General features: G+C 32.8%; 1 protein-coding gene across 3 annotated transcripts in view; it reads left to right on the top strand.

Moving 5' to 3' along the window:
- The first annotated feature begins 346 nt into the window (after positions 1-346).
- Positions 347-20,331, top strand: part of LOC129222554 (uncharacterized) — a 35,351-nt gene continuing 15,366 nt past the window's right edge. Inside the window, exons 1-2 of one of the 3 annotated variants that reach the window (XM_054857068.1) lie at positions 347-454; positions 18,628-18,690. In XM_054857068.1, the coding sequence (XP_054713043.1) occupies positions 18,640-18,690 (51 nt within the window). In that variant the 5' untranslated portion in view covers positions 347-454; positions 18,628-18,639. Of the gene's footprint in view, positions 455-8,756; positions 8,836-18,627; positions 18,691-20,331 lie in introns of those variants that run through there. The other 2 variants (XM_054857067.1, XM_054857069.1) reach the window with 2 other exon arrangements.

Raw genomic sequence — 20,331 nt, 5'->3', positions numbered from 1 at the left:
TCATGGCAATAAACTTATTAATGCTCTGACACTTCCCAAAAAGACTTCACGATGGATACACAACAACGCTCTGCCTAACTCATCCCCCCCCCCCCTCTCCCTCGAAAAAAAAAAGATCCAACTCTATGCCGATATTTTCCGAAACCGGAAACCCAAAAGTAATTCACTAGGTTTCTCAACGCCAGGATATCCTTTTCTGCTTTCTTCTTCTTCCACCTATTGTTGCAATTAGTTCCATCGATAAACGAACGAGCTGTAAAACACGGATTCTTGCAAGCCTTTGAACTCGTGTCGGGAAATAAATGAAGAACGATGTGTAGCGATAAGTTGTGTCATTGATGGGAGCTGTGAGTGAAAGCAGCGAGGTTTTCACAGCTTATGTGCGTTCTTCTTTTAATCTATATCTTCACTGGAACATTTAAGAAAGTTGGATACTTTGGGAAAATATTTGTAAGTAAGTACCTACTGCATTAAGCTATTCAACCGAAAGTTATTTTGTTAAGGTTAGACAGTGGTATCATCAACAGGGGTGCCCATCCCCTCCCCGAGTTCAATGGCGCAAATCCCCCCCCCCCCCCCATTTTTTTCTACCCTCTTTCAATTTTTTATTTTTTATCTCTCTTTTTTTATTATATATATATATATATATATATATATATATATATATATATATATATATATATTTAATATTTTGCCATTCATTTATTTATATATTTATTATTTATTTTTATTACTTTATCAGAAAAGTTCTTCTGACTTTTAATGACATACACACACATACAAACTAAATAAATAAATGAAATGTAAATAAAATAAATATAAATAAAAATTAAAATAATTTAATTAAAATAATTTAACAAAAAAATAAATCAAAAAATAAATTTAAAATATATAAATACATAAATCCCCCCCCCCCCACAATTTTTTTTGATGGCGCCAACTTACGCCATAACCTTCCCCCCCCCCCCCACACACACACTGTGGGCAGCCCTGACCGTCAAACGTGACGAGTTTGCTACACAAAGGGTGAATTTGCCCACTTTTCAAATGTTAGTTTGTACCCAGGGGTCACATGAGATCATTTATGGATATGCCTCGCGATACTCATTCTAGAAAATCACCAGCCATAATATGACGGGTGCAAATTTCATGGCCATTTTTATACCATTCCGTTTGTAGAAGCAAGAAACTCAACGACTAGGTTCCTATCGCAATTCGTGATTGAGAAAAATATAATTTGAATTCAAAAGACGTCAAAATTCAGATTAATGCTTGCTGTTTGTTTTTTATTTTTTTCTTCAGTTACTAATTTCTGTTACCAGCAATATACGTAGAGTTATTTCCATTATAAAGACTTATTCAGCTAAAACGAAAATGATAACAACAACATTTTGAGTCTAATAAATGATCTTGAAGCAAAAATATAAATACTTTCTAAAATAAGAGATTATGCTCTTCCTACTACAGGGGACAGCATATTGCAGCACCTTCCGAAACTTTTAAGTCTGCTAAAAAACACCTCTCTATCCTCATCACAACGCTACATCAACAGCATGGTGCGACATATAGCTTAGGTAAAATTGAAGAGAGTATATCTATAGTGATAATAGGATCGTTTCTGAAATTTTAAAAGCATTTTTTCTGAAAGAGCATGACTCAAAAATAATGTTAAAATGTAAAAATAAAAAAATGTTAAATGCTTACATTTAAACATTTTTTTAATAATTTGACAAAGTTTAAGATTTTTTAACAATTACTTTAATCGGTTCGCAGATTCAGTTTCATTTTTTACGCCTCTGCACATGACATCACAAGTGATGAAATGCCAATCATTGATGCTATTAGCGCAGAGAGCAATATTTGATTCGCTTCTGAACTACCATAACCTGGAACCGCGATAGAGAGCAAGCGTGAACATTCAGCGCGCCAGTGGAGTACGCGCCTAAGTTTATCGCTAGTGACGTCATAAAGACCACGCCTTATTTGAAAAATCGGATATTTAAAAAAATTAATTAAAAATTAAACGTTTTGAAAAGAGAAGTTTTTCGTCGCTCCATGTTATTTTGAACCCCCGACACAGAAAGGAAGGGGGTTATAAGTTTGACGTGTCTGTGTGTGTATCTGTCTGTGGCACTCTAGCGACTAAACGAGAGAGCCGATTTCGAGAGAGAAAAAATTTATTCGAAAGGAGAGTTGATCGAGAGTGTTCTTAGCTAGGTTACGTCTTCGGATGACATTAATTAACGAAGATATTAGTTAAAAACCTCTAAAGAGTTTTTCGCGATTTTTTCATTGAAAATTTATTTAAAAATTATGAAATTTAGCACCAAAATAATTTTTCCCAGCGTTGGATAGAACGTGTTTGGAACTTCCATGTTATATAGAATTCGAATATTAACGCTTTTTAAAGCAGATTTTAAATACGGTTAAGCCTTTATTCAGCGATTAGTAACCGAATTCATTGTTTGCCGACAAAGAAATTAAAAGCAATGATTTAAAATGTTATTTTTTGCCAGTTTCTATTTGTTAACAAATAAAATAATTGTAACTGATAATAATATGACTGATCTATATACAGTGGCTCCCAAAAGTGTTCGTACACCTACGACTTTCAATGAAATAGGACTCTATCCATTAGTTAGAATTAATATTTCGGAATAGGTATTTATTTATAAGATCTATGATCATTTTTCAACAAAACTACATGAAATGTTTTAAAAAAAATAATTAAACCTATTTTTTTAAAAATCAAAAACCAAAAAGTGAAGAAATTTTATCTCACAAAAGTCTTCGTACACTTTAAAAAATGTCTATATATTATTGAATAATCTAACTTTATTAAGTTATTATTTAGTAGAATATCATACAGTATCAACAACACCTTTTAAGCGTCTGGGAATAGATTTCATTCTTTTTTCTTTCTTTTTTTTGCGTAATTTCTGAATAAGTGCTCAACTACACTTCGAGTCTTACTGTTTCTAGCTCTATTTTCGTTTCAAAGCCGTATTTTCGTAAATTAGCCTCCAGATATCTCTAAATATGTTACATTAAGTTTAAATCTGGAGATTGAAGGGATATTTTCTAAACTTTAGGACAATTTTTGAGGCACTAGACGCAAACGTTGAAAACCGTGTGCTTCTTATCGTTATCTTGATAAAAAACAAAGTTGTTTCCGATAACCAAATTTTTGGCTAACAGTTTAAAATTGGTTTTAAAAATATTTAAATGAACAGCATTATTCATTATTTCATCAAAAAATTCCAAACTATAAAGTCATGATGCTGATATGCACCCTCACACTAGAACACCTTCACAGTCCTGATTAACTGGTCAAACTCAGTTCTTAAGATTAAATTCCTAATATTTTCTTCTAATCACAATTATACAACAATTTAACCAAAAATGTTGATTTTTTCTTCATCTGTAAGTAAGAAGTAATGCTAAAACATTTTGAGCTTATTTATCATTGATTTTGCGACGAAAAACGTTAAGCTTTCTGATTTTCGCACGATCAAGAAAATTTCTGCGGGAAGAGGTCCCATTTAATCTAGCTAATCAGAGAATTTGGTGAACAATTTTAGGTGAAAATTAAATGTAAAAAGTTTCATTTAACTCTGCAGAAACCTTTACAGCACTCTCATGTGTATTTTTCATAATTTTTTTAACTGTAAATCTCCGATCACGCTTTGTCAACTTTACCAGTTGACCTTTTCTTGCCTTGTTTTCGGACCAGTTTTTATATTTGAAGCATTTTATCAAGCACTTTACTACAGAATGGAATAGATTAACTAATTTAGAGACATTTCAAACCAATTTACCGCTACTGCGAGGAAAAAATTCAAATTTCGAGAGGTGTTTGGGGTTTTTTACGAATACCAGCCATTTTAAAGTAATAAGCATAATATTACTACATAAATTTTTTTATTTATCGTTTGCCATTTTTTTTTCTAAATTCGTAATCTTATTTTGTAACTGATGTATTGGAAATAAATTCCATTCTACTGGATGTATTACCAGTGCATTATAAATAATGCTAGGAACGTGACTTTTTTTTTTTTTTTTTGTATTTGCCCATTCTATCAATTTCAGTGACTAAAAGTAGTACTTTTGACGGAAGAAAACAACCCCATTGCATAAAAACGGATTTTTTTTCCTTTTTTTTTGAGCAATCACGATTGCTTATTGTTCTCATTTGACTGTTTTGAATTCCTATCATTTTATTTTCCCGCCAGCACCCTCTGCCAGCTCCACCGTCGCGTCGACCGGCCTCACGATGCTGCTCCTCTTGCGAAAACGGTCTCCAGGTTGCGTCCATATCCTACACACTCTCATGCCTGCGCACAGATACAAACACACACTCCTACACACACATACACACATTCATGCCTGCACACAGATACAAACACATATGCCTACATACACACACACACACGAACGCCTACACAAGCGCGTACATACACAGCACTGCATACACAACACGCACACACATGCATACATACGCTCCCACACACATGCACCTACAGAAACACACACGCGCATTCATACACACACACGCTCCTGATTGCGAAAAACATAATTTGAATTCAAGATGCCAAAAATTCAAATTAATATATATATATATTTTTTTTTAAACCTGTTTTTAGCCTACTTTCCCAGTAAAAGTCAGAAAAAGAAGAAAAAAGCATGAAAGAAGGCTTAATGCATCTTAAAAATATCGTGAAAAACAAAAAAAAGTCAAAAATAAATAAAATAATTAAATAAATATTGAAAAATTAAAAATTGGAAAGTAGGGTATTGAGATGGGGAAAAATGTCTGTCGGTCTGTCTGTCGGTCTGTCTGTCTGTCTGTCGGTCTGTCTGTCTGTCTGTCTGTCTGTCTGTCTGTCTGTCTGTCGGTCTGTCTGTCGGTCTGTCTGTCTGTCCCCCCCTAATAACTTTTGAATGAATAGTCCGATTCGAACAAACTTTTTTTTGTTCGAAAGATCTCGGCGAGGACACCTCATTCCCATATTTCACTTTTTGATTTGAACTATTTTTTGTTCAATTTTAAACAGTTCAAAAAAACTTAACATTAGCGCCTACGGGGAAATTCAAAGCAATTCCGAACTGTGTGGCGAATTTGCTTCAAACAAACTTTGTAGGAAAAATCTTTTGATGAAAAATTTGTATATAAGATATCTTTTTGATTTGAACAATTTTCCGTTCAATTTTGAACAGTTCAAATCCCTTAACATTAGCGCCTACGGGGAAACTGAAAGTCAATGTAGATTCCGTACTTGAAGGCGGATTTACTTCAAACAAACTTTGTTGGAAATAGCTCTTGACGACCTACTCCCGACTCCGACTCCGAGAATTTAGGGGGACCTGACACCGACTCCTGTTCCCGACAATTAATCGGACTCCGACTCCCCGACTTCGACTCTGACTTCGTAGCTTTGGCAAACATTTATACACGGAGGACAAATGACTGACTCCGATTCTTGGATATTCGACTCCGACTCTTTTATCCCAAAATGAGATTGACTCCGACTCCGACTCCGCTGCTGTGGTTTTAACTGTGAAATAATTATTGTTGATATGATTTGTTTTTATTTTCACGCTAAAGTTTTAATTTAGGTATTTAGTTTTCGGTGAATAAACTCGAAAAATATGCGCAGACGATTTTTTTTTTTTTTTTTTGACAATGAAAATTATTTCTTTAAGTTAACATTTTATTGTTTTTTTTTTTTTTATTTTGGTAAGTGCATTAATTCGTTTAAAAAATTATTTTCGGCAACGGGGAAAATAAACGATTTTTTTTTATATGATGTATTTATTTTAATGAACCTATTATTATTTTTTCGTTTTGAAAGCTGTTAAAAAAAATTTTTAATGGAAAGAAGTGTATTAGCTGCTTTGTTTAAAAGGTGCTGCTATTTTATTTGTTCGTTTTTTTGAAGAAAAGTAAGGAATATTTTATTCCTAGAAATCAGCTTAAAATATTAAAAAAAATATGTTTGAAAAAAATTGCGATTTTAGCTATTTTTGAGAATATTGATCAGGTACTAGAAAGTAGTATGGGTATACGGGAAAGTAGGCTCGTCTAGTTCTAGACGGAACTTCTTGTTAACATCCTGAACTGTCACTTCACGCCACTTCCAAAGATCCTCTGCGCTTTCATTTTTAGCCTATTTTCCCAGTAAAAGTCAGAAAAAGAAGAAAAAAGCATGAAAGAAGGCTTAATGCATCTTAAAAATGTCGCGAAAAAAAAATTAATTTGAATTCTGAAATTTTGAATTCAAATTATGTTTTTCGCAATCACGAACTGAGACAGGACCCTACTCATTGGAGTTATTGTTTCTAGAAACGGCTCCTGCCCCCCCCCCCCCCCCAAGTCTGCCTCTCCTCCTTGGCGGTTACTTGTGCATAGTTGTGTGTGTGCGTAGACCTGTGTGTATGCACGTAGGCGTGTGTGAGTGTATGTGTGTGAAGTCGTGTATGTGTGAACGTGCGTGTGTGTAGGACATGGACGCCTCCGACCAGGAGAAGCGGATAGCTCAAAACCGGAGCAGCCGCGCCGCGCCGCGAGCAGAGGACGGTGGGCGGTGGTGCTGCAAAGGCTTCTGGTCCAAGTTGAAAAAGGCACGGACACCAAAAACGGTCAAATGAGAACAATAAGCAATCATGATTGCTCAAAAAAAATCAAAAAAAAATAAAATAATTAAATAAATATCAAAAAATTAAAAATTGGAAAGTAGGGTATTGAGATGGGGAAAAATGTCTGTCGGTCTGTCTGTCGGTCCGTCGGTCTGTCTGTCTGTCCCCCCCCCCTAATAACTTTTGAATGAATAGTCCGATTCGAACAAACTTTTTTTTGTTCGAAAGATCTCGGCAAGGACACCTCATTCTCATATTTCACTTTTTGATTTGAACTATTTTTTGTTCAACTTTGAACAGTTCAAAAAAACTTAACATTAGCGCCTACGGGGAAACTGAAAGTCAATGTATAGATTCCGTAGTTGAAGGCGGATTTATTTCAAACAAATTTTGTTGGAAATAGCTCTTGACGCCAAACTCCAGACTCCGACTCCGAGAATTTAGAGGCACCTGACTCCGACTCCTGTACCCGACAATTAATCGGACTCCGACTCCCCGACTTCGTAGCTTTGGAAAAAATTTATACACGGAGGACAAATGACTGACTCCGATTCTTGGATATTCGTCTCCGACTCCTTTATCCCAAAATGAGATTGACTCCGACTCCGCAGCTATGGTTTTCACTGAAATAATTATTGTTGATATGATTTGTTTTTATTTTCACGCTAAAGTTTTAATTTAGGTATTCAGTTTTCGGCGAATAAACTCGAAATCCTTTATGTTTCTACATAACGATATGCGCAGACGATTTTTTTTTTTTTTTTTTTTTTTTTTTTTTTTGACAATGAAAAGTATTTCTTTAAGTTGACATTTTATTGTTTTTATTTATTTTGGTAAGTGCCAAAATAAATAAAAACAATAAAAATTCATTTAAAAAATTATTTTTGGCAACAGGGGAAAAAGAAACGATTTTTTTTTTTTTTTTTTTGATATGATGTATTTATTTTAATAAGCTTATTAATTTTAATTATTATTTTTTCGTTTTGAAAGCTCATAAAGAATTTTTTTAAGGGGAGAAAAGTGTATTAGCTGCTTCGTTTAAAAGGTGCTGCTTTTTTTTACGCATCTAATTTTTTTAGATGTGTGAGGAATACTTTATTCCTAGATTTTAGCAAAAATATGTTTGAAACAATTTGCGATTTTAGCTATTTTTGAGAATATCGATCAGGTACTAGAAAGTAGTATGGGTATATGGGAAAGTAGGCTCGTATAGTTCTAGATGGAACTTCTTGTTTACTAGTCACCTGATATCTTGAGCATCCTATCGTTGCGCTTACTACTTTTTGTGCAGCATTGTCCTCAAAAATATAGAAAATTCAAGAATAGAAAAGCCTTTGGTATATTTATTCAGAAGTGAAAACTTTTATTTGCATGAATAACACATTTTTAGAGCACATTTTAGAATTGTTTAGGTCTTATTTCCAAGCAAATTTGCATGATGTCATTGTAAGTATAATTCGTGCTCTAGTGATAATTTGAAAAGTGTTTCTTTCATTCTATGCGTGCGACATTTTGTAAATGCCACTTTTTCACTTATTTTAATAGAGTAGGTAATTTGATGCATTATTAACTTATTTGTTTATTCATTTAATTTTAGAATGTGCTATAAAAATATTGCTTTTTAAATAAGAATTAATATCTTCAACTAACAGTTCTAGGAACGGTTTTCCAGAACAATCAACTTTAGTCGCGCAGTTGCAACCGAAAGTCATTTTTGTTGTGAGCAGAACATCTTAGAAAATAATTTTAACAGATATAACAAGAGTTTTCTTTGAAATTACGATCTAAACACCTCTATTTGAGTAGCAGTATCTTATGACGTAATCTAGCTTACCCTTGAAGAAATTTATTTTCCGGTTGGTTGAGAAAATACCAATTATTTTTAAATAAAACGATTTTTAGCCTTGCATACTTAAGAGATTATTAAACAAAAAAGTTTTATTCAGCCTGAGGGAAACTGGTGCATTGTCCCGAGATCCACGATTGTCCTAAGCGTTGTCATGGCTACTAAGGAAAATGATCCGCCATCATCATATCGATAACTGCAACAGCGCCCTCTGGGTTGATAAAAGTCATACTTAAAATGATGTCTGATGCATTGCAGCGAGATGCTATTGTTATTTGGAGTAGGTGACAAAAACTTTTATGGCATGGTCTGGTGCCACTGTAGCTAACTTATTTTTACATTAAGGAAATTGAGTAAGTACTGACCCATACATTTAAAATGATTTTGATTATTATATGCAAAAACCTTTCTTTGAAATAAAAATGACAGAATGCATAACCTACTCAAATTAGAAATAAAAACTTCATTTTCGAATTATAAATTTTAGTTGCATTCTTGACAGGTTAGTAAAGATTTAATTTTTAAAAAGGAATAAAAGAATGAAATTAAAAAAATAAAAACAATTTTCTTAATTAGATTTTTTTTTCTCGAATCCCTTTCATTGTGACTAATATTTCCTAATTTTATAAATATTATTTAAAAAGTACTGCAATCTTTTTATGCTTCAGTAGGATTGCAATGTACGAACTTTAATAAAGCAAAATTATCAAAAAAAAAAAAAAAAAAATGGAGGGAGAGTAGGGGGAACTTGACAGTAGTTCATTTGATAAATTGCGTCTTGTTGGTGTCTCTTATGTATTTTAACTACATTTGAAATAACAGAATTATTAATGAAAATATTTTTCACATCATTGTTAAAATAAAGAGAGTAACACATATTTATTTTGATTATTTCTCTGCAAAATCTAGTGACCTATAGAACGCACTCTCAATTATAGGCTGCGCGTACGGGGAGGTTGCAAGGTGGGCAACTGCCGCCTCACTTTTCTGAGTTTAAAATTAATGATCGATTGAAAAAGGAATTTTTTACAGAGTGGATTGATTTTACTTCCCGAAAATATAGACTAAAATTTCCAAATAAATACACATTTCTCATGTCATCCTCATATATATATAATAGCCGATGATGGAGTAACGCGCGTGTTTCAACAATGAAACTCGCGCCACTGCATGATGGTTTGATAATATGTTTTGGTAATGCTTAACATGCAGGAAAAGGCTTTATTGTGACAAGGCGGAACTCGATACGGTAACTTAACTGTCAACAATGAACGCTACCTACTGGAGTTCAGGTTTCATCCACTGAAATGTCAAGGTTTACAATTTTAAGTATCAAAATATCAACAAACAGGCAATGGCTTCGTTCAAATGTAGAAGAGTAGAAGCAATTTTCACCCGATCATACCTTGACTCCTAGTGGGGTCTAGTTATGCACCTTCTCTTTTGGTTACATTCGGGTGTTTTTAAGGGGGTCTTTTGCCCCTTTTTGGTGGAAAATAATTGTTAATTTCGATGTAAACTCAAGTGGTATTACAATTTGGCGGACTCTTGGCAATATATCGCCAGTCCTTTGGTCGCGGTTTTTTTTTAAATCTGGTTTCAATTTGGCCACTGTTGGTGATATTTAGAGAGTAAACGATTGAATCACATTAAAAATATCAATAATGGGAAAATGACATTAAATTGGAGTAAAAGAAAGTCATTTGATTTACATCAGCTCGTTTTAATGCAAAATGTCAAACACTCCAAATATTAGTACCGGTTTCTTTTTTCTCTGCCTTTTTCCATTTAATAATTGAATAGAATTAATCACTTTATTATTGTCTTCGTATATGTCAGTCCTACAAAATGAATTTCACTTCTCTAAAATATGTCGAGGTGTGTTTTCGCGTCCTGAAAAACACTCCTAGATTTAACACTATTTATGCTGATAAAACATCAAGAATTAACGAATTTGTTCACATGCTGAAAATTAAACGATCTAAATTTCAAAACAAAAATAAACACATAAAGTACAGATTAGTCAAAAGGAGTCGACCTTCATTTTCAACGAAAAAAAAGTTTCAATTTTTAAACGATTATTCGTCTTATATTACTTGCAATGCGCTTTTCTATAACTTTGCTATATATATATTTGGGAGGGGGGGCAAAAGATCATACACGTTGTTTTACTTGCAACTAGAAATAAAACTTCAAATGATTAACTATTCTTATCTTTTGAACAATAATGCTGGAAACTAATAATTTTTCCTTTCTGGTAACAATCTGCAACAAACAGATTTGTTACAATATACTATGATCATTAGACTATTTTTCATTTGACGTTTTATTTCTCGTACACTTCCTCTCTTCCAATCTAAAGATTTAAATATCATCGTCAAATTCATTCGCTGTTTTTTAATAATGTCGATAGTTATTAACAATAATTTTAAAAACTTATAGATTTCTGAAGCATCGTTTATCATAATAACATCGATAAACAACCTGTCTCAGCGAAAGGATGGCCATTCCAGGCAAAACAATTTTTTCTGCACGTGACAGCTCTATATTTCGTTTCAAAAGTTGTAATAATTATAGCGAAAAAAATCTTGTTCATTGCATTATGCAGTGGCGTCACTACGAGGGGGGGGGAAGCGGTACGCCCCGAGTGTCACCCGTCTGTGGTGTGACACCCTAAGTGGAATAGCAAATTTTTGAAAAATATGAAGCTAAAATGCATCTTTAAAACTATAACAGGGTGACGACAGATCAGGGAAATCAGGGAGATCAGGGAAAAGTCAGGGAACTTTATTAATCAGGGAAATATCAGGGAATTTTGAAAAAATAACAAAAAATCAGGGAAAATTAATTTTATGAAGAATTTTTTTTTTTTTTTTTTTTGCTTTACAAAATTAAATACTCTAATTCCCTACGCATTTTCGGCCAATTATCTTTTCGAAAAAGTAAATTTAATGAGGTGCGATTATACACTGCCGCATATTTGTGCATCTTTTTTCCTCAACGTCAAAGTATTGAATCTTACTTATTAACCACAGGATGAACTTATTAAGATTGCTTCTGTGTCTGTTAGGTTGTTTATTTTTCCTTGCTTGAAATTTCCTTTTACGCTTTCAATGCCACGTAAAATAAACAACCATACAGGCAAAGAGGAAGTCTTCATTAATGCCTTAGCTTCGCTGGCTTTATTCCATTGTCTCGAAGTAATTAAGTACTGTAATCACGATTTCATTAAGAAATCTTTGGTTTTTGATTTAATACTATAAAAGCTTAAAAGTTTTTACTTCTTTGGGTTTTTAATTTAATTGCTAAAATATAACTTTCAATTAAAAAAACTTTGTTTTTTGCCGTTATACTATTTGTTGTCACCGCAGATTATAAAGGTTTTCTTTTCTTCAGACTTCAGTAATTTTTTAATTTTATAACCAAGTTGTATTCTTTTATATATTTTGATATTATTTAATTGCTTTTTTTTTTCTTGCATTCAAAGTTGTTTGTTACAAAAGCAATCTAAGATTTTTTTTTCGTTACAAACTGAAATCATTTAAAATAGAGTTAACTTGTGAACTTAAGGAAATATTTTTATTTTTTTATTGTTAAAATGCTGTATTCATTCAATAAAACCTATATTCTTGATTAGAGAAAAGCTTCCTATGAATGGATGTCAAATGGTTTCATCTGTTTTGCATAAATATGACAATTAGTTAGATAAGAATAACTACATTACTTCTATTCTTTCACTATTACTTGTTGTTCTTGCAACAATTATTATACTGTTTGAAAATTTAGTTCAAAATAATTTCAATTACTTTTTAGTTCTATCATAAATACACATATGTTTTTAAGAGTAATTCTAATAGTTTCTTAAAATTCTTATGCTAAGTGGTTTCTGGAAGTAAAGTATTTTTTATTTTTATTTATTTATTTATTTTTATTTATTATTATTTTTTTTTTGAATTATCTATAATCTTTCCATGTATATAAAAATTTAATATACTGTTTTGTTAATTTTTCTTTCCTTCCAAAAAAAATTGTCTTGTTTTTTTTTTTTTTTTTTTAACCATTTTATTAAAAAAGTAGCATCTTTTTAAAATACTTTAGTTCAACAACTTTACACAACTTAAAACGTTTAAAATACTGCATTTAATACAAACATACAATGGATTTCAAATAGAGTAAAGAAAGAAAACCATTATTATTGGTAACGTAAATCAGGGAAATTTAGTGAACTTAATCAGGGAAATCAGGGAAAAGTCAGGGAACTTTTTTTCACAGTTCCTGTCGCCACCCTGTATAAATTTAAAAATTGTCCGGGGGTTTACCCCCCGTAAAAGTTTCAAATTTATAGTCTTAAAAAGTCGCCACTTTTGTTTTTTGTACATTAGCCTACTTAAAATTTCGTTAAATGTAGTTGTTTCTGAAAAGTGTATGAATTTCATGATTTCATATTTTTTTCTTTTTCGTCTGTGGAAGGGGGGGGGGGTAACACCACAAATTACCACCCGGAGTGTCTCCCCTGGGTACGCCACTACATTATGTAAACATTACTTTTGAAACTAAACGTAACAGCTCTATTTTTCATTTCAAAATTAGTAATTAACAAAACATAATAATAATCTTGTTCATTACATTATGCAAATATTACTTTTTCAATCAAATATAGAGCTGTCACGCGTAGGATAAAATTAAGTTTTTAGTGAAGATAGCTCACTGTTTGCATCTTTTTGCAACTAATACTAAATAATGTACATTAGGAAAGCAAAATGCGTATTTCAAAAAAAAAAAAAAAAATCAACAATTAATTTGCAGGGTACTTTCATTTAAACGGTTTCCTGTACATGACAGATAAATTTAACAAAAATAGCATAACAAATGATTTTCGAAGAAATTTTTAGTTTAACAAATCAAAGAAGTAAAGTACTTTCATCAGGTCAGCAAATTCTTAACTTTGAGCCCTAAATATTTCTTATACAAATAGTAGTATAAAAATGTATGTAAATAATTAGTTCATTTGTCCCCCATTTGACGGCGTAATCATCCGAGAAAGATTACTTATTTATAAATTGTTGAAAAGCAAAACATTGCATAAAAAGTATTTGAGGCATATCAAAAGAAAAAAACTGAACTCGACTACTCAACTGGTTGTAAACAATTGCCACGAGAGAATAGTTACAAATTTTCGTATTTTTTCCCCCACTTAGCACTTACGGTTATCCTTTAAATTTGGCAGATGACGTTTTATGGCAATCTGAAAAATATTCTGCACTAAAACTTAACAGGAACAAATCATATAATCTTTACTAATAATAAAGCAGAAAGTCTCTCTGTACGGATCTCTGTCTGTCAGGATCTCTGTGACGCGCATAGACCTTTCGGCAGATTTTCACGAAATTTGGTACAAAATTCGTTTGTAGCATGGGGGTGTGCACCTCGAAGCGATTTTTTGAAAATTCGATGTGGTTCTTTTTCTATTCCAATTTTAAGAACAAAATTATCACAAGAGGGACGAGTAAATTACGAAATTATTATAACGTGGAACCGTAACATGGGCACAAGCCAATTGGCGAGATAAGAAAGAATCATAACGTGGAACCGTAACATGGTCACAAGCCAATTGGCGAGATACGAAATTATAATGTGAAACCGTACCATGGGTACAAGCCAATTGGCGAGAAAATTCACCATACATTATTTGTAAATATACAGGCGAACCAAAAGACCATTTAATTTTTCTATTACGGGCAAAACCGTGCGGGTACCACTAGTGAAAAATAAAATACTTTATAAAACATGTGAACATTATTTCGAAACGTACAGCATTCCATGTTATGATTAAATATGTCCAATTCTATTTCACCAAAATACTTCCTCAAAGAGGGAACAAATTGAAATGTTTAATGATGACCTTGGCATTTCTTTAAAAAATTATGACATTTACTTTTTATCTTAGTTGTTTATTACATTGGAATTATCCAACCCAGCAATACAAAAAATGAAACTATACCCAAAGTCTTCATTTTTTTTTCTTTAAAATGTTAGCTGTCATAAATCACTCTCAATAATTTCACGTTTTTTAAATTCATTTGCCACGGTATGTCTTTTTTGGAAGGGAATCGTTGTTAAAGTGTGATAAAAGGCACTTTCCCCCATTAAAATACATTCTAGGTTATAAATATAAATAGTCAACCCATGCTTCTATAATAATTAAAACGGCTTTCGTTCCTAAAATATTCAGAATATTTACACTTGTTTTGATAATATTTTTTAACTTGAAATAATATACAGCTGTGTAAAAAATGTCTAGAATTTCAAGAAAGATTCCGATCTGCTGCGAGCTTATCTCAAAAGATAAAGAGAATCAACGCCAAACTGTTGCTAAATAAAATATCCAGGCACATCTCTCGGCATTTTAGTCCTCGCAAATTAGCAGCGATCCAAGAGCCTATCAAAAATGTATGAAACACATTAGATTAAAACTCGGGCGTGGTGGGCGGTAGTTTAAACTATTCTGGTAGTTCAAGCGCTCCACTGACAAGATAGAGTGGTAAAAATTGCTGAATTATTGATTGAACAATTGTTTTGCAACGTTCAAAATGTTTTATGAATGTAGAGTAAGTGTTGATATCAGTGGCACGTGCAATAAAAGCAAATGACATTCAAGCAATACACTCAACATCGGATGATCATCGCAGTTGATTGGAAATTGATTAAATTATACATCACACCGAGAAAAATGTCTTGAGGAAAATATTCTTTTTTATTTTCAAAATTCGGTAGTGTGAATAGATCAATTAGTTTCACAAAAATAATATTAGGTGGATGCGCCAAATAAAGCCTTGTTGACCAATAAGGCCATCCCTTCATTTTTTACTTCCTTTTACAAAAAAGGAAGTATTGTATTCGCGAAAAAAATTTCACTCAAAAATCGGCATTAATTTCCATCGTGCGAACCCCCAAATGAATGTTGAGTTTTTTTTTTTCGACCCGACCACACGTACATATGATCCTAAGAACGTATAGACGCTCGAAATATTCATTTTGACGTTTCCCGAGTTAATTACAACGAATTTTCTCGTGACGTCTGTATGAACGTATGTATGTGCGTATGTATGTCGCATAACTCAAGAACGGTATGTCCTAGAAAACTAAAATTTGGTTCGTAGACTCCTAGTAGGGTCTAGTTGTGCACCTCCTCTTTTGGTTGTATTCGGGAGTTTCTAAAGGGGCCTTTCGCCCCTTTTTGGGGGGAAAATAATTATTAATTTCGATGTAAACTCAAGTGGGATTACAATTGGGCGGAAACTTGGCCATATATCGTTAGTTTCTTTTTTGCCAAGTTTTGTCGCCAACTTGGCGACAAATTTGGCGTTTTTTTTTTTTTTTTAATTTGGTTTCAATTTGGCCACTGTTGCTGATATTTAGAGAGTAAACTATTGAATCACATTAAAATTGCCAATAATGGGGAAATGACATTAAACTGGGGTAAAAGGAAGTCATGTGATGCACACACATCAGCTCGTTTCATGTAGCAGAAAAGAAAATTCGCTAGGTCGTGACTTTACAGTCAGAAAGTCTAACTGATGATCAAGCGTTATCAACTTACAGTTTGTTATTACCAGGTAAAAAGTAGTAAAAAATATTCCCAGGGCGGTGTTTTCAAAATATCTGGTCATATTTTACACTAACTTTTGTTTCTTCGTGGTTCACTGTAGTTTACTATCACAATATAAGTTGTTCATTGTTCTTGAGACCTAATTTATGCAGTTGAGGATTTCAAAAAGAAAAAAGCCACTGTGTCTCGACATTTTTTCCTGCGATTTGAGAACAAAGAAAAGTAGATTGTAGTCCATTAGGGCCATAGTTCGCCTTATTAGGACGTCGGAGTATCGGATGGGGTATATGATAATTTGCAGCATATGCTGCTTGCATGTGCGAGAACTCAGAAGTGACCATAAAACAGGAAACAATTGCTAGCTGAATCGTGCTAAAGTTGGAATTCAAAAATACGTCATGTTTTGAGTAATTTTTTGAATAATGGGGGAAATAAGACGTGTGTGTGTTGTGTGTGTGTTTGTTTTCTGATAGCAATGAAAAATATCTTTTAAATTATATATTACTTTTGAAGTCGATGAAGTAGGTATTAAGGATGTTTGAGTTTCACAACTTTTGCATTATTCGTATGATGCCCTTACCAACACCGCCACTGGGTTACCGCTTTAGGGAATATGTATGAACAGATGCGTAACTAAAAAAAAAAAAACAGAATAAATCTTTTTTTTTTTTTTTTTTTTTTTTTTTTTTTTTTTTTTTTTTTTTGGGCAAAACAACTAAATTGAGAATTCTCCCTTTAATTTGCGCGGAAAGCGGGGGAAAAAAATCCCCAAATGATGCCTTACTTACGAAGTTTGATAAAGTATTGAAAGAGTTATCGCATCCTCATACAAAAAACACCCTTTGAGAAATAATATAAATAACGAGGGCCCCAAATGTTGCGATGGATCTTACTCCTTTCCATTAAAGTAAACATGGAATTTTCGATCCTGTTTTGAGTTTATCAAATGTGGATTAATATGTTTTTATACTGACAGTAACGAAGTTATCTTTCTTTTTTCAGTTTCATGTTACTTTTTAGCTTTTTTTACCTTCAACCCTACGTGAGGTAATCCTTGCACAATATGGGCCTTATCAGAGACCTATATTCCTAATGCGGCCATATCGCCTTTCTTTTTAAAAACTACTGACAATTGAATCACTGAGTTCGAAATTCGGTCATATCCTTTGATAAACTCCAGGAGATGACTGGTTTTCGGACTCATCGGTTCGATTGAAATTTAAATTTTCCCTTGGAATATTTTTTTTTCTTCTTTTTTATGAGGCAGCTGATGAGTGTGCAAAAGCTGGAGCCAATTTAATCATAAATTAGCGAGATATTGGGTCATGAACGCACTTACATAATTAACGCACTTACCTTAGTAATAATAAACTAAGAATAATACATGCGTTTTGAGGCCTTGAATTAATATTTGTAGTGGGAATAAAAATTCGCCTAGCATTCTCTTTCATATATTGCTCATTTCAACTCATCAATCCAGATTTAAAGGAAAGCGGAAGAAGAAATGAGCTTTCAAAACGGTTAAATGAAGAGAGATTTCCTGCCAGTAATCTAGCGATAGCTGTCTCCATTATTTGGTCGAGAAGAATATGTTGAAAGAGTTATTGGATGATGATTTTTGAATATGTAGAAGTACACTTGAGCAACAGTGCCATCAGATTTTATTTTGTAGTGACTAAGATTTATAGGATACTATCACTCTACTAGTCACTCAAATCTACTTTTATGCATTTCGTAAAAGTTGGTTGATTGAGAAACTAATTAATGCCGAAGTTGAGAAAACTATTAATTTTCGCAAAATTTGGATTAACAATTAATACCCACTAAATGCATTCAAGTTTTGAATGTTGCATTAATTTGGTTAAAATCAAGCAAATGGAAGTACACGGTGTTATTCTAAATGCAGTTATGATGACAAATCAATAAGTAGGAAACAAAATCTAATAATTAATTACATAACAAAAGAATTACGCAAATAGTGTAATGCTGGAGAAAAATAGCAATAATAAGAGTATTTAAATATGCTTTATGATTCCTAAACCATTTGCCCTCTTCCCCCCGTTTTCGAAATATGTCTTAAAGTCAAGTGACAATTTAAGGAAAAGTCGCCACATTTATCGAGAAACGGAAGGTTCTGGAAATGTTGATCGAATTACCGATATCTTTGACAGAAACGAAGCTACAACTACAATTTAAGTGTTCGTTTCTCGCTAAATTTGGCGATTTTTTAAAAAATGTCGCGCAACTTGAAGACCATATATTTCGATGGTGGGAGGACGAAGGCAAATGATTTATGCGTCAAAAAAACACGTTTCACTATGCTCTTTCAATTACTATTAATTTAATTTTTTTTATTATCGCACTTATAAAGCATTGCTTAAAAGGAAATTCACTTAAACTTTGAGCTGAGAATAAAGAAGCCTTTACGTCAGTTTTTACATTCTTTACATTGACAAAACTTAATAATTTATTTTTGTATAACCGAACGTCTGTGGAAGTAAGAGTTATTTGATATGACAGTGTACTTTATTTCCAGGTTCGCTGTAAAATGTTTAAGAAGAAAAATAAAGAACAAGAGGAAGTATGCCATACGGAAAAAGTAAGTTCTTGATGTTAGTTTAAGAATTGTTATTTACTATTTTAATAATTTTTATTTGGTTTTATAGATAATTGGTGGCATAATCACTTCTACTGAAATTAAGGGCATATTTCTGAAACATTTGCTTGACTATCCTCATGTATATAATAGCCAAAATCACTAATCGAGTAACGCTCTGTCTCATCAACAATAAACCTCGTGCCATGGATAATTTGATTATATTTTTGGTAATTTTTGACGTGCAGGGAAATGGTTTATTTTCACAAAGCTGAACTGGATCCGGCAACTAAACTGTTTTACTGATAAGATTCACTTTAGGAGAATGAAGAAACGAAAAAGTGGTCATCAATGAACGCTATCTACTAGAGTTTAGGGTTAATCCACAGTGGTTAGGGTTTTAAGATTTCAGCTATGAAAATATCACCAAAAAGGCAAATGCTCCGTTCAAATATAGGAGCAATTTTCACCCGTCATACCTTGACGGGCGATTTTCTAAGTTTATATAGATACTACTGTCGGACTTAATTATAAATAGCCCTGATTTACCGAGAGCCTTAATTTAACAAGGACATCAGAAATACTTGTCAGTGAGAGCAGAACTCGCTTTTAACGAGAAAAATCCGATCATAGTGAGCAATATTTTTGTGTTTCATAAATTTCACTTAAATCAAACTCAATTATTTTTAACCCTATCATGATTTTAGGGCTGACCTTTTTTTTTTCAGGTAATTTCTTCCTTCGTCATAAAAATCAAATTAAAATAAGTGTACAATGGGGTCGTTTCCAAAATTTTTAAAGTATTTTTTTCTGAAAGAACATGCTTAAAAATATAGGATATAATCATATTTTTAAATAATTTGTTTAAGTTTAATATTTTTAAAAAAATACTGAAATCGGTGCGCTTTCATTGCTTACATTTCTTGCCGATGACATCACAAATGATGAAATGCCATTCAGTGTTGCCATTCACAGAGCAAAATATTTAATTCGCATCATAATTCACGTGTATTGGCAATGATATGGTTGATAGCAAGCGTAGAGCTCAATTTTATTCGCTTCTTGATTATCATAACGTGGAAACGCGATAGAAAGATGCGCCAAAGAGCATCATTTGTGACGTCATGAAGGCCACGCCTTGTTTGCAAAATTGGATAACTGCTGGGAAAATAAAAGAATTTTCGGGCTGGCTCCATTTTTTTTTTTATTTATTTTTTTTTTTTTTTTTTTGCTTATTCTACCAATTTCAGTGACTAAAAGTACTACTTTTGACTGAAGGAAACAACATCATTGAGGCGGTCAGAAGCAAAGTGGTATTTATAAATTTATCATGCTGCATAGCAGCACCTACCAGGGATACTAGTACTATCTCTTGCCCCAAGACAGGGGAGAGGTTCACCTTCCATTTGTACTGGTTATCTCCAAATTTTTAATTTTGCCACTTACACCCCTTTGCTTCTCACCGCCTCATTTGTGATTGAAGATAACTTCTTTCTTTCATCAAAAAGACCGGAATTTGAGAATATCTTGACATCTTTACTAATAATAAAGCTGAAAGTCTCTCTGTCTAGATGTCTGTAGGATGTCAGGATCTCTGTGACGCGCATAGCGCCTAGACCGTTCGGCCGATTTTCATGAAATTTG

This window comes from Uloborus diversus, chromosome 5 (assembly GCF_026930045.1).
Source record: "Uloborus diversus isolate 005 chromosome 5, Udiv.v.3.1, whole genome shotgun sequence".
Taxonomy (NCBI): Eukaryota; Metazoa; Arthropoda; class Arachnida; order Araneae; family Uloboridae; genus Uloborus; species Uloborus diversus.
This window is presented reverse-complemented; position numbering and strand designations above follow the sequence as displayed.